The following is a 15,167-nucleotide window of genomic DNA, read 5'->3' as shown; positions in this document are numbered from 1 at the left end:
CCCAGCATATCTAATCTATCCAACAGGGACCTTCAGCCAGGGCAGAAATACCTTATCCACATGTGGACCTTGAGTGGCCTCAGTACTGAAGAACATCCCACTGAGAGCTTTGCCACAGCACCCTCTTACGTGTGGACTCGTGAGTGTGACAGAAAATTCTCCAAAATGCTTCTTGCTGTCCCATCATTATGGTCTATAAACCAATTCAAACCGCTTCTCTTTAAATCTACAGGGTGTTCTATAAAACCTGCCCTTAGCGTTTGGCTTAGTGGTGGAATTCAAAATTTAGAGTCAAAGCCAGGCTGAGATGTTGAAGAGAGGTATGATGACTGTGTAGGCCAATTTGACTCCCACCTTTCTTTAGGGTTCACCACAGTACTTTTCAAAGGCATTAATACAGTCCCCAAATGTGTGTATATATATATATATATACACACACACTAATTATATATATTATTAGTGTATAATAATATATTATTATTACTATACATATACTAATTGGATATTTTCTATGACCCAATTGCAACTAGCAAAACTTTTCCCTGTGTTTTCAAAGTGCCTTAAGAAATAACTGCTAAATTGTGTTACCTCTTCTCAAACCACTGGTGCTCTAATGAGAGTGGCGTGTTTATTCTTCATAGAGCTGTTTAAGATTGTCATTATCTAGTCCTACGGCAATTCCCTGTGGCTTTGGGCAGATCCCCTTTCCACTTCTTGCACTGACAGAACCATACAGGATGTTTGGTAAAGGATGTATACAGTCTATGCTGACTATATAGGTGCTCACATGCTTAGAAGCATGTAAAAAGTGCCATGCTGTGCTTTCTTGATGTCCTTTTAATTTTCTTTGAAGGATGTATACAGTTTCCTACCTTGGCAGTAGGACAAGCATCTGTCAGTCTGTCACCCTCATTTGTAAAAACTGAGCAGGCTTCTCTCTAGTACCCTGACTCTCCCCAACCCTCCAACATATGCTGTGTTTGTACAGTGAGCACATAATAGTTCAAGGAGTGGTGCTAGCACCATGGTAGTGCTAAAGAGGAAGCCACCCCTGCTGATTCAAAAAAAATACAGGCCTTAATCATAGCAGCAATGGTTCTTGAAGCCACCCTGCTGGTTGTGCCTGTGAAGCAAGACCTGACCCTCAAAGCAAGAACCAGATGAAGAATTGTTGGGGAACTAAAAGGCACTGCTGTTCCCCAGATGAGTTCACAGCCCAATGGCATTCAATGGGAAAGAGCACCCTGGAGTACCTTGACCCTCCTCATGACAGGGAATGGTGACCAAAGAAACCCACTTGCCTAGCTGCATGTGATTTTCTGTCTCTCTCCTGCAAGTGGAGTGAAGATGGGGAGAGAAGAGACATGACAATGAGGCCTGCTTTCAAGTAAAAGCCCAATGGCTAAATAACAACTGAATAAGCCCACAAGTTTCCTACATTGTCACAGTCATCTAGATGATGAGGTAGATAAATGTAGTGGAAATAAATTCCATACTGATTGCCCTCCTTCTCCCTTACCAGGACCTCTTCCTCCAAGAAACCTCACTGCATCCAGAGTCACCGCCACCTCTGTCCAGATGGTCTGGGAACAGCCCCTGGTTGGTTCAGGGGAAGGTTATATCATCAATGTCACCACCAGTCAGAGTGTAAAGAGTCGTTATGTGCCCAACGGAAGGCTGTCTTCATATACAGTGCGCGACCTGAACCCTGGTCAAAGGTATCGCTTATCTGTGATGGCTGTTCAAAACACAGATCAAGGACAAGTGACTAGTGAACCTGCCCATCTCTACATTACTGCCTGTAAGTGAAGACCCCATCCTTCCTATTCGTAGCCCCCACCTGCCTCTTGCTACTTTTTGTGGTCTGATGTGGCGTGAGGAATGTCATCTTAGAATGGCAGCATGTATATTCAACATACCACAGAGGAGAACAAGGTTTCTGTCTGAATGTGTCACATGGCTAGCATTGGCCCAGAAGGATGAGAGCAGGGTGGGATTTATTTAGGAAGAGCAGAGCACCCCATTTGTATCCTGCTACCCTGGACATACAAGTGGGAAAGAAACAAGCAGCTATACAACAGAAAAGTGGCTTCCCCTAGATTTCTTGTTCATCCCTTTGAATTTAAAGTGAAATCATCATTGCAGATACAAAGAATTAACCATAGGTGGTCCCTTTTTTCAGTTTTCTCCAACCAGATATTTTGCCCTACAGTTCCCACTGTTTCTGACTGTTGGTTACACTGCCTGGGGCTGATGGAAGTTGCACACCAAAAGGTCTGGAGAGCACTAGCTTGAGGAACTGGACCTCTCATTCTTTTTAAAACTTTAATAGCAGCCAGGGATGGGGCTGCTCAGTCTAACTGGGATTGTGTCTCTGAGGGGGTTACCAGTTCTCCCCATATTGTTATTCTAGTGAAAGATGCCCTTCCTGCTGAATGGGGATTCATTAGGAAACTGTTAGGAGGTTAACACCACTATCTCAGCATGATCAAGCTTGTTTCCTCTTGAATGGTTGCTGTGTGTGTTAAGTCACAGTGGGAACAGACCAGTGAAGACAGATTTTAATGGATGGACAGGTTTCTGCAGGAGGAAGCAGCACCTGGTGCACCCAGGTCCTAAGCTGTGTATGGCCGTGTAGATCAATGCCAGCTATTTGAATTGTGCTTCTATGAATGAGTGTATCTGTTCCAAACCGGCATAAAATGCACCATTCACACAGCCCCAATAACCATAGCTCTTTCTGGTCTGCAGTGCAGAAGGATGGCACCCCAGAAAGGCGCTGGAGCCAAACAGGACATCCTCGTGTGCTCAGAAACCGGGTCCCCCCAGCATTTCTGCCAGAACTGCGACTGCTTGCGGATCATAACACGCCTGAGGAGCCCTCATTAGCACCCAGGTAAAGAATGGGGCTCCATTGCCAAACAAAGCAGAGATTGCAGGATTGTTCATTAGGTGCTGAAGTCTGAGCACATCACTGCAGCTGGTATTGCATCACAAGTGGGGGACATCCTCACACTTTTCTTTTAAAGGTTTACAGAGCTAGTGGATGGCAGAGGGAGGATCACCACTAAATTCAGCAGTTCACCAAGTAGATCCGTCACTGTGAGAACACGTAGGTAGATTGTCCTTCCTGCTTGCTTTATTGTTTCCTAGTGTGTCACACATCCTCAGGCTAAAGTATTCTTGGCTGCTTTTTCTAGAACCTGAAGTTCCCATGAAAGTGGAAGAAAACACAGAAGAATCAACCAATAAGGCAAACCTGGCACTGCAGCTATCAGAACCTGAAAGCAGCAAGAAAGAAAGTAAGTCTGAAGAGAGCGGGGGACCATCTCTGCGTGGCAGGTCTAAGTTAAAGATGATGCAAGACCACGCTTTATCACTTCACTCTATTTGTTTTTGTTTTGAGGAAAGGTAAGCGAGACTCCTAAGGAGAAGAACCCACAAGTGATGGTTGTCAAGATGAAGATAGGAATAGCAAAGGAGAAATTTCTGGGTTTTGTTTTGTTTTTGCACCTGGCCACCCCTGCTTTTATAATAGCTATCAGGGATGAGTAATTATGTCACTCTCCAGATGTTGTTGGGCTGCAGTATCCATTACCACTCACCTCTGGCTAGGTCTGTTGGGAGTTGCGGTCAAACAACATCTGAAGGGTGGCACATTCCCTATCCCTAGCATACATCATCATTTGGCTGGCATCAGTCTTGCGTTCTACAAGACTGATGCCATTTGGCTCCAGCCTGTCTGGAGCTTATCTTGTGTTCAACGTTTCTTAGCAAAGAATACATAACTAATCTGTGTTGCATGATGCATTTTAGATTCCTTTATCAGATTTCTACAACCACAAGTTTAAAAAAGTATTAAAATATATTTAAAAACCTGGGACAATAAAGATGTCTTTGCCTTGGTCCAAAATCATAACAAGGATTGTGCAAGGCAGGCTTCTTGGGAAAGGGAATTCCAAAACAGGATGCCAATCTTACCTCAGATGGGAAAAATCTGTGTTTTAATAGCTATGCATGCAACAAAATGCACGTGCTACTTATTTGTCAGTAACAATGGTGTGTGCTTCCTGTATACTAGTTTGCCCACTAGGGCTTTTGTTCAAGAGAGTGATCTCTTATGCCTTCAGTGAAATGACCCCAAGATAACATATCTACTTGAATTTAGCTTGGGCAAGACAGTAGTTTTTTCCACAAAACTAAAAGCCATTTAAAAGGATTGCTGCTTGTAGTATGTCCAAGCATCACACTTTCAATTCTGATGAACCGGGTCTTGTTTCTGAAACCTTAGGCAACAAGGTGTACAAACTTTTTTCTTTCAAATGTTATTGTTGGTTTCCAGCCTACTTCAGACTACTAGGGGGGTGAATCCATACTAGCTAGCTGTGTGTATGGTTGTGCTGTGCCTTGGGACACTACTGCAAGATCACAGCACAGGCACTTGAGTTGTATACATAAACAGTGGCTTGGATCTTGAATCTGGCATGCACAAGAGGGTGGGCCCTTCTGTGCCCTCTCCATCAAATGGTGAAGGATCCTCCCTCCCCCCTTGCACATAGCTCAGCTTGGTGTAGCATTTTCAGGGAGCTGGAGGCACTGCCCTGGGAAGAAGGGAGCAAAAAAAAATCCACTTGTGCCAGAGCAGTTCTTCCAACTGGATCAAACCCAAGGTTTGTCATGAAACAACTCCCAGTCTCCCTTACAGATTTGACATGGAGATGAGCTATCAAAGGAGATTTCCTGCTCCTGCAGGGTTCCAAATGTTCATTTCTGTACACAGAATGGCCATAAATATAAGTAAGTGTGAAAAAAGCTAAGACTGATGTTGATTCACCCACCTCAGAGTCCAAGTGCTGCCCTTCATTCCTCCCCAAAACATGAGTACAGCATGGTGCACTCCCTCTTTTCTTGAGGAACTCACTGGATAGTTTGAGAGTGCAAAGCCCAGGATACCTCACCCTGTCCTTTACGTCCGCAGGTGATAAGCAGAACTGTTCCATAAACTTCTGCAAAAATGGCGGGACCTGCATAGCTGCCTCAGATTCTTACACCTGTGATTGTAATCCTGGTTTCAAGGGCAGACAATGTGAACTAGGTGAGTTAAGAGCAAAAATGTGATTGAACATTTCTGGCTGCATGATGCCAAGAGGAAGCCACTTTTGCAATAGGAAAGAAGCCAAGTGCTCTTTGACACAGCAGAAGTAGAATTCAGCCGCTGTATTGCTGTACATGATAGAAAGGGTACAGAATTCTCTCCACAGATTGGCATGATACTCTTCATATTTATTCTTAAATAAAAACTGTAGGATTTGGAGAAAGGTTCAGACCTTGCTTTGATCCCTATTTCTATGGTACCATAAACCAGCAGCTATGAAGACTATAGGGTTTATTTTTCCTCAGAACAAGTTTTTTGTGCAGCTTCATGTCATAAAGTAGTATTTTTAAACCTTATCAAGCGAATAGCCATACCAGACTGTGAAAACAGCCCTTCAGGGAATAGGGAACATGCCCTCATGACAAGACTGAGGACTTCCCTGAACAAGCTATTTATTATGCACTTGTGATCCTTCTCCCATGGAAATTCATGGGGCCTTTTCATGACATCACCCCCATGCTTTCCATTCATTTTCATGGGGGCGTTTAGAGCAAGGAAAATCTGGTATTCAATCTCAAACTAGAATGAAAGCCTCATGAAAAGTCATAGAGCCACTAGCCTGCAGCATTTCCTTGTGAATTGTTAACGGAATATATAGAAGAGCAGAGAAAAACCCCAAGATGAACACCACGTAAAATACACATTTTTCCTCCAGTAAAGAAAATGAAACGCTCACTGAAAGAGCAGTTTAAAGCCCTTATTTAGGGAAGCCTAAAGCAATGGCAGAATTTGCTTTCACTGCAGCTTGCCAGTGAGCAGAGCTGCTGTTGAATGAAGGTGTCGTTGGGCTGTGTTACTGTACATGATGGAACCAACAGGGATCTCTCCACAGGCTGGCACAATACCCTTCAGATTCATAAATACACACAGTGGAATCTAGGGAGCCCATATCACTGGCTGAGTAGGAATTGATTTAAACAGATTCTGTGGAAGCCAGATGTTGTGTGCATATAGCATATCTGGGTCAAAGAGCCAGTATGTTCATTACTACAGCCCTGTAGCTGTAAATCACTGTTTGTAGGGTGGTCTCTTTGCAGCTCAGTGCTAAAACGGCTGGGTAATAAACAGGATATGTCATGGTTTTCCCTTTAATGGAAGAGGAGGTGCAATCTTGAAGAATCTCATCCACTGAGATTAGTGTCATTTGCTGGGATTTGCTGCCTACAGTAACATATCATAACCCTGTGAAACATTACAAACAGATGCATATAATAAAAATATGCATAAAAAATAAAAATACAATGGCTTAGGGCACAGTCCTGTGCATTAAGAAAGGGGGAAAATCCAATTAGCATTCCTCCAGCTGGCCGTGTTACCTGGAGAATGCTAGGAGTGGTAGGACCATGCATAAGATTGCAACTTTAGGAAAGAAGCTTGTACGATAGATTTGACTAGTAAAGCAGCAATTGTGTGTGTGTGCGTGCGTGCGTGCATGAACACCTGTGCACACTTGTGCTTTCTGTGTCTGCCAGTTTCCTGGTAAAAAGTGCATCTATTTTTTAAGCCACTTCCTTCACAATCACCATGCCTGTCACTTTTCTCTGAGGTCACTTTGTCAAAGTTCCTTTCTGTTTGGGCTTACATAAACCCTACATAAACCGCTAGTGAAGTCTGACCCCAGGAGTAATTCAGAAAGTATTTAAACCAGTTTTAGTTTGTATGGAGCCCATGCACAGTGATTTTTCAGGGGAAAATGTAGAAAAAATGGGCTGAAGTTGTAATTGATTCAACTTCAGACTGAGCCTACTTCATAGCAAATATTTATTACATACTTCCTGAAGCTGCACAAAAGCCTTGTTTTGAAGAAAGCATAAACCTGACAGCCTTCCTAGCTACTGGATTCCACAATTACAGCACCATAACGTTAAGATCAAACATGAACATGTTTGAATTACTGCAAGCCTCATCAAATGGAATAGCTACATCAGGCTGTGAAAACAAGCGCTTGAGGGAACGGAGAGGATGTTCACATGGCAAGACGAAAGGAATGGCAAGATTCGCTCTCTCTGCTGCATGCCAGTGAGCAGAGCTAAACTGGAAATAGCAGATAAAGGGGTGTGTTAGGACAGTAGATTAATTTGGTTCCTGTGCTACGTTGTAAACAGTACAAGATTCTTTATGACACATTGGGTGAGTTCTTCCGTCACACTAAGCCACCTTGAAGACAAGCCAGGGTTGGTTGCTCCCTTGATAACCTACATTACTGCAGGCAAACAGCCAGATGCACTGCAACTTCCTGTGGGTTACTTACTCCTTGGGGTTTTAGTATATCATGGACGGATGCTGTGGGGCTTTCTATTCTATTTATTTATTGTAAGTCGTCCCGAGGCATTCTGTAGGGGACGGGATTGAAAAGCTTTAAATTAATTAATTAATATGTAAATTTCATAGCAGAGTAGCAAAGTGAAAAAGAAAACTATGCAAATTTCATAGCAGTTGACAATTAAGGCTGGGAAATACATTTCAAAAAGCTTGAGAACACATTCAGGACACTCTCTAGTGCCCTTTCTTCTTGATCTTTTAGGGCAGGATGGAGGACCCTGGCAAAGAGCCGTGGCAGCACTAGGAGGAGCAGAGAGTTTTCACTGCTCTAACGACTGCCTTTGTCACATTCCGAATAACCCATGATGAAGTTGCCCTGCAAGGTTTGGCTATCATAACAAGCCACCCAGAAAATAAACATTCTGGACACCCTGCCAACAAGCCAAAGAATCTCTGAGAAAAAAACCGTAAAGAAAAAAAGTCATTCTGGGTCTGGATGTTATGATGAGCTACCTATGGGGACAGTCCGCCATGACGTACCATGTTATTCAGACTGGGTCACTGAATAAATGGGCATTCATTGTCCAGGGTCCCTGCAGTTCCAAAGGGAGACTTGAGAAGCATGCTGCACTTGAATAGCCTGTATTAGTAACCCCTGTGTTGCTCCTTAAGAGATGAAGTATTGGTACTATAAAACCTATTTTCCCTCAGGGATGGAAGTGTTTCATTGCCTGAGAGCAAGCTACACACCACAATAAATTGTACTGCATTCCTTCTGCCTTTTGGGCGAGATGCATGCCCCTTCCACACTCCTGCTTGAAGAGATTTTCCCTCTCTCTGTACTCACAGATGCAGAAGCATCTTAACTGCCTTTGGGAAGAGGGATATTTAGAAAGCACAGGCGCTAGGCTCACTTTATTTGGAGAATAACTCTATTAATGCGTAGAAATAATGTCCAAATATCTGTCTTTGCCTCAGTACAGTCACTTGAACATTCAAATGTATCACCCCTTACCTTCCCCATTTCTCTCTTCAGCCTGTAAGAAGGTGCCTCAGTCTTGTACTCGACTCTACTCAGAAACCAAATCCTTTCCAGTCTGGGAAGGGGGTGTCTGTCACTATCTGTAAGTACTATCTCATAGAACTTTTCTTTGAAGACTAAACTTGCTTTTGACCCATTGGATGGACAAGCTGCTGTATATTGCAAAGTGACCTTAGACAAAAGCAACTTAACGATTTATTACAGTGTCTATCACTCTAACAAGATATACCAAGCATATTAAAGTGCTTTCCATATGAGACCATGGCTTGAATCTAAGATGGTTGCAAGTTTCCTGCCTCACCCTACAGCTCTTAGCTATCCCTCCTGGGAGAAAGATGCCTCTTCAGAGGGACAAGGAGTCTTCCTGAACAATGTGGAATACTGTGCAGTGGGGAGAGAAAGCTTTTCTGCTGTGATTGTCCTTAACAATATGGACACATGTATGTCTTTTGAAAAGTAAATTGCATTCAATTCAATGGGACATACCCCAGGTATGTGTGTGTACCAGGTTTCCCCAACCTGGTGCCTTCCAGATATGCTGAAGTATAACTCCTGGCATTCCTGACCATTGACTAGGACTGATGGGACTTGAAGTCCAAAACTTATAAACAGCCCCAGGTTGCCTAAGTGTAATGCATAGGACTGCAGCCTAAATCACTGTATCTTAACATTCAAGCCAAGGCTCTAACATCTGTTTTATTCAGAGATGCTGAAGCAAGAGACTTTTGCAAGATAACTAGTTCAGCATTTAATGTCTTAAGTGATGCATCTACTCTGTTTTGTTGTTAAAGGAATTAAGTGCTCCTGAACAGTTTCATTTGATTTTGTGAAAAGACAATCTCCTAAGGCTGATTCTCTTTCATTATCTAGAAAAATGTCTGTATCTTCAACTATTGCATGACAGACTGAAATTCAACCAGCAAAGATCTCTATGTTGAGAAAATCTTTAGATTTTCAGGATGCTGGAGACAGGGAATGAGGCAGAGGCTTCATAGGGAATGGTGGGGAACTCTGACTGGGCTGCCAGTGGTCACTCATTTGCAGGGAGTATGTGGGAATCTAGGAACTTGAGTAATTGAATCCAGTTTGTGTGGGAGGCTTCTCTTTCAATGTAAGAACTCTTTCAAAGTAAGAAGCTTCCAGGGAGTTTCTACTGGAGATCAAGAAAGCTCAGGCTTTCTTCATGCACACGTGGGTTGCACAGCCAACACCATAAACTCCATTGTGGCCAGTACTTCCCAGCTATCCCATGCTGAAATGTGTGTGTTGTTGACAGATACAAGAGGGTTTACAAAGTACATCAAGATGTCTGCTACAAAGAGAGCTGTGAGAGCACTGTTACAAATAAGGCACTCCGCAGGTAAAGTATTCTCGATGGCTTTATCACAAATGGGTACTGTGGGGAAAACCCAAAAGATTTCAGTGCCCAACCCCAGATGGTTGTCAGTACTGATAGCAGAACTATCAGTTTTAGCCAGTTTGGGTGTACAAGATTGCAAATCCTACAACTACACACCTGGGAGTAAGTCCTATTGAAATTATGTCTACAACTGCATTGTAAATATTTGATCACTTAAGATTATTGAGCAACAGCACAACTCAAATAGCAATACTATTGCCTGAGGGTCTCAACTAACTATTGGACAAATTCATGGAGAAGGATATTAGTAGTTACTGATCCAGAAGGCTGTATGCCACTTCCAGATCAGAGGTAATATGCCTGTGTGTACCAGTTGCTGGGGAATATCAGCGGGAGGGTGCTGTTACACTCAGGTCCTGCTTGTGGGAAGCCATGGACAGCTGGACCTTTGGTCTGATCCATCACAGTTCTTCTTGTGTGCATAAGTAGTGTTCCAAGCAATGAGACTTTCAGAAATAAGTGAACTGCTGGTCAGTGTTGCTGAACAAGCAGCTAATGTCTGAGTATTCTGCATATTAAATCTTTTCTTACTGTTTCAGAAAACAAAGTAACAGACACTGAAGCTATATAGTAAGTATCTCTAATGGGAAGTAGATGAGATGTGGGCCCCATGATCTACTATGCTGGATAATATTAGTATTTATGTACTGCATGTTTTGTTTCTGCTAAAAACAATTTTTTGTTTTAAACAAAATTTTTAAAACAATTTTAAAGACCCACAACACAGGGCTATTATAAATATTAAAGCAATTGTATAATTTGAAGCTAAATTAAAGAGCTATTGCCGCCACACTTGTTCTGAAAGCCAAGAAGGTAGGGACCAATTTCAGCTTTTGTAATTGTACGTTTCACAATTTGAGAGCAACACGAGAGAAATGGCTTTCTTGTATTCCTTGCAAATCAGCCCTATGTGTAACAGTTCAGAGCTGTTCAGAAGAAGAACTTCTTCTTCTGTCGCTCTTAATAACTGGACAGGTTCATCACAGGACAGGCAGTCCATTAGATAAACTCACAGAGTTTAGTATCCTTGCTATAAATAAGTTATATAGGAGCTTCTTGAGCAGGTGTGTTCCTCTTTTGCTTCCTGCAGTGGGTTCATCTTTAATTCCTGACAACTGAAAACAGGATGAGCACCTTCTCACTGTACCACTGGGAATCAGATAGCAATTGTTCCCTTACTGGGAAACTTTAAAACATTGCTTGCCGGTCTAGAATTAAAATAAAAGTAGCTCTGTTCACTGAACAGAAGAGTTCGTGGGTGAGATTTGGCTCTTTGCAAGCAGAAGGTGGGTGTCTCACAATCAGAAGGGTCAGACAAGACTCATGACCAACTTTTCCAAACATTCCTGGGAACCCCTCTATAGTTTATATGTGAAAGTTACACTGGTGTCTGACCTTTTATACATTAGATGTTTTTCAGCCACCTTGCTTCCTTGAGCTGAGAAATGAAATGTTAGAAATGGAAAACAATTTGCTCTTAAGATTTTTTCTCATTCCTTAACTAAAATATAGCTCCCCCTCTCCCATATCAGTTCTTCTATTAATAGGTCCCTCTATAATCCTCCACCGGGATTCTGCTTGTTTCAGGAGTATCAAAAGTCCTGCTTACAATAGCAACTTTGATGCCCACCTATCTCTTCTCATACTAGCTTGCTATAAAATTATTACTGTAAGCATGCAGTTGACTTTGTAATCTAAATGCATCCATTTTGAAGTGAAAGAAAGAGGAACATTATTTTTTAAAAAGCTTGTGCCTATATACAATCCAGATGCTTGTCTTCATTTTTTTTTCTTCTTATAGGAACCCAAAACGGCCAGAATTCTGCAAACTGGATTAAAAAACAGGGGAGACCTCACTAGCAAGAGCTATGGACCTTTCCCCATTTGTCTTGTTCAAGAGGTGTTCTCCAAATAGCCATAATCCCCTCTCTTTGACAGGATTGTTAAGAGGCCCACTTGTCTTTCCTTCATAGCACTTGAAATTTTAACGCAAGATGAGTGACATGTTAGATAAGTTTCTCAGGACTGCAATCCTTTGTAGGCCACTTGCAACAAGGATAGGACTCAGATTATCAATGGTAGAAATGATGGCTATATAATCTAAGGTTATTGAACCACCTTAAAAATACTAGCCTTGAAGAACTTGTTCTAAATTATAACCAAAAGGAGAATCTCGCTGTTACAAAATTTGATGAGCAAAGCCAGTCACAACTGTAAAATATTCCTATGTGCAAACACAGTGATTTCAAAAAGAAAAGTTTTTGAAAAGAAAAGTTTTTCCCCGTGTACCTCCTTTTGCAAGATCATTAATGAAAGACATTTTTGTCAGACAGCTCTCCTCAGTGCCTTAGTTTCGCTAACAAATAATTAGCATTTCAAAAGTTTATTTAGTGAAAAAGCAGTGACCATCTATATCCTTATTCTAAAAACAGTTCAAATAGGTGTAGTTGCACAGCCTCTGGACATGCTGTTTTACAGAACTGACAGGACACCATGCTTTGATAAGTAGAAATGTTTAAAAACCTTCTAAATTGCCTCTACATCCCTCAAGGATAAAGCATTTATTTTGCCTCTTTAAAGAAAGAATTGTGATATTGTAAAGAGGACAGGTCATCAGCCTTTTTCCATCCATCTTCCCAAGTGCTGGTTTGCTGTAGCACCTAAGGATGGCCAGCCATTCAAGAAGCCTTAATATTTCCTAGCTTTTAAGAGTATGTATGGGTAGCTTAAATATAAGTTTATGTTAATATACATACTGTATATTTTATAAATTAATGCAACCAGAGTGTGTTATACTTTTAAAGTACTGTTCCATAAAAAGTGGCGGGGCTCTAGCAGGCCATTTGGCTATTGCAGGAAAGCAGACCAGTTTCCTGGCCCACGAATCCTGGCAGACTTTTAGACTTGGAAATAAATTTGAGGGGAACATGTTGGAAAGGGAATACAATTCCCAGCAGAAAAATCAGCAACCCTTTCATCCAAAACAGCACAGCACAGCACAGTTCCAATTATCCCTATTCCTAAAGGCTACCAAGAAATGTTTAGGCTCATCCCTAGGTGCTAGTTGCAGCTGTGAAGACTTTTTTTGTGGGAGGAGCTGCCCCCCCCCCAAACAAATTCTGGTGGAGTACACATTTCTCACAAATAGTGAGAACAATTCAAAGAAACAACTCAAAGAAAAAGTATTCATGGGATGCAGGGGTGGGGACAGCGGGGACTAATATAGCCTTCTCACATTCTCTCCATTACTTCTTGCAACAGACATCCCCATTGCAGCATCCACTGGGGCCTTCAACAGCTCCCATGAAGCACTTCATTCCCTGACCTTCAAAAAATTATTTTTAATAAAAATGTTGGAAAAAATAGAATGTCAGGTTCTCCTTCTTGTTCCTGCACCGGCTGCAGATCAGCTGTTGGTGAAAAGGCAAGGAAGGAAAGAGTTGCTTTTTGGGCCCTACCTCACCTGCTCCCACACAACTCTTTTCCCTTTGCTCTCTTCCATAATCTCCTTCCTCATACTTTTCTCTCCTCCTCATTCCTATCTGCTGCTTTGTTCTTGCTCACTCTGCTAGCCTGTTCTTTTTCCTCCTCCTCCCTCTTAAGCTCACTTTTGAGCAGCCAGGCCTCCAATGGCAGCCACTGTGTGACTGACCCATCCTCCATAGAAGCTACTTTGTGGTGATGCCACAAGACAGATTCTCATATGTGCTCACAGTTTGCAAAAAGTTGGGGACCCCTAACTTACAGTACTCAACTGAGCACGCTGTAATCTGGCCATTACAGTACTTAACTGATAACCCTGACATCTGGCTATTATGGCAAGAAATGCAGACTGGAGTTCTTAATTGAGGGAGACACCTTAAAGAGCAGGATTATAAAAAGCAGGATTCTTTGAAAAGATGGCTCAGCTTACATGGACTAACAGGAGGGAACAGGCAGGCTATAAGGTATCATAGCCTTCATTAGATACAGATTCACATGACTATGTTTTAAGCTGTTCTGGCATTTTAAATGCAGAATTCCTTCAGAGGCTAATTATCTTTGGCTAACAGCCCCCTCCAATAAACCTAAGCAGTAGAAGATTCTGTATATTTATATGCAATTAGTAAGTAGTGATAGCTGGAAAGTCCTTCCATTTCTGATGTTCACACCTTACATGCCACTACTTCCATAACCAAAATTGCATAATCCCACATACATTAGAGGAGCCAGAAGTCTTAGCAAGCTCCTCAAAGTCTGCAAAAAATCCTAAAGCCTGCGGGGAGGGATTTTCCCAAAAACAACCCAGTGGACTGAGCCTGCTCAGTGCCCACAAAATGTTACCTCTGGGCATAGACTTGGTGGTGGTGATTCTAAGCACTTAAATTCAGTTATTCCAGTTTGATTGGTCAGGGGCATGGCAAGCTCATCTCATCATTATCAATACAACTTCCATAGTACAAAAAAGGTGGTGGGGCATTTACAGTATCAGCAAAATACTATGTTTTTCCAAGCCCAGTGTAAGCGTCTTTAACGTAGCTGTAGCCGACAAAGGCAGACCGAGATCTTCATAGCCAGTTTCCTGTCTGTTGAACAGTGATACTGGATTTTCCCCCCAGCACTGTCTAAGGTAGAACAGAGTCTGTATCAAGCCCATATTCTATAGCAAGATCTAGGCATATGTAATGCAGCAATAAACCAAAAAAATATTCTGTCAAAGTTATTTTGTTTTGCATTTTAGATTAAAATTACAATTTATTTAAAAGCCAGTCTGCTTTATTTAAAATATGTGAAGATTGCTGGAGTTGGCTACAAGAATCCTGTTATTTTAACCCCAAGTTTAACCACAACACAATGGATCTGCCTGCACATCAGAGGTGATTGCTGGTTAGGAACTTTGCTTGGTCCCACATTTCCTTTCTCATAAAGCCTTGCATAGTCTGTATTTCACAAAACCTTTCCACTCTAAAAGCACCATTTGATTTGGCCTTCCCCTCAGTGGAGATTTTACTCTGCAACCTGCACCTTGAAGGGAAATGTCATGATCCTGACAATAGCAGTGCCTGGGGGGGGGGAGGGGGGGAGGTCACAACATTTTGAGGAATAAATTAGAGTGATTCCCCAGTACACAACAACGTGATTTCACAAGAGTATAGGAACACCAGCCTGCAACAGGTGTTATTACCATGTACCCAGTTCAGTTTTGAAAAGGTTTAAAGCCACTCATTTGATCTTTGAGAAATTGAACTACAATTTACTACCGTAAATATTTTAATTATGCATTTATGTTATTAAAAAACATCCTTAAA

The 15,167-nt window shown here is 42.0% G+C and overlaps 1 protein-coding gene across 1 annotated transcript in view; it reads left to right on the top strand.

Annotated features, from left to right (window-relative positions):
* Nucleotides 1–11,841, top strand: part of SNED1 (sushi, nidogen and EGF like domains 1) — a 77,778-nt gene extending 65,937 nt beyond the window's left edge. Inside the window, exons 24-33 of the mRNA XM_044432927.1 lie at nucleotides 27–139; nucleotides 1,523–1,801; nucleotides 2,752–2,896; nucleotides 3,030–3,112; nucleotides 3,201–3,302; nucleotides 4,979–5,095; nucleotides 8,454–8,541; nucleotides 9,736–9,819; nucleotides 10,419–10,449; nucleotides 11,681–11,841. Of these exons, the coding sequence (XP_044288862.1) occupies nucleotides 27–139; nucleotides 1,523–1,801; nucleotides 2,752–2,896; nucleotides 3,030–3,112; nucleotides 3,201–3,302; nucleotides 4,979–5,095; nucleotides 8,454–8,541; nucleotides 9,736–9,819; nucleotides 10,419–10,440 (1,033 nt within the window). The 3' untranslated portion in view covers nucleotides 10,441–10,449; nucleotides 11,681–11,841. The remainder of the gene's footprint in view (nucleotides 1–26; nucleotides 140–1,522; nucleotides 1,802–2,751; nucleotides 2,897–3,029; nucleotides 3,113–3,200; nucleotides 3,303–4,978; nucleotides 5,096–8,453; nucleotides 8,542–9,735; nucleotides 9,820–10,418; nucleotides 10,450–11,680) is intronic.
* The last annotated feature ends 3,326 nt before the right edge of the window (nucleotides 11,842–15,167 follow it).

Source organism: Varanus komodoensis, unplaced genomic scaffold (genome assembly GCF_004798865.1).
Source record: "Varanus komodoensis strain SLA01 unplaced genomic scaffold, ASM479886v1 scaffold25, whole genome shotgun sequence".
Taxonomy (NCBI): Eukaryota; Metazoa; Chordata; class Lepidosauria; order Squamata; family Varanidae; genus Varanus; species Varanus komodoensis.
Note: the sequence above shows the minus strand (reverse complement) of the source record. Positions and strands in the feature narration are given on the sequence as shown.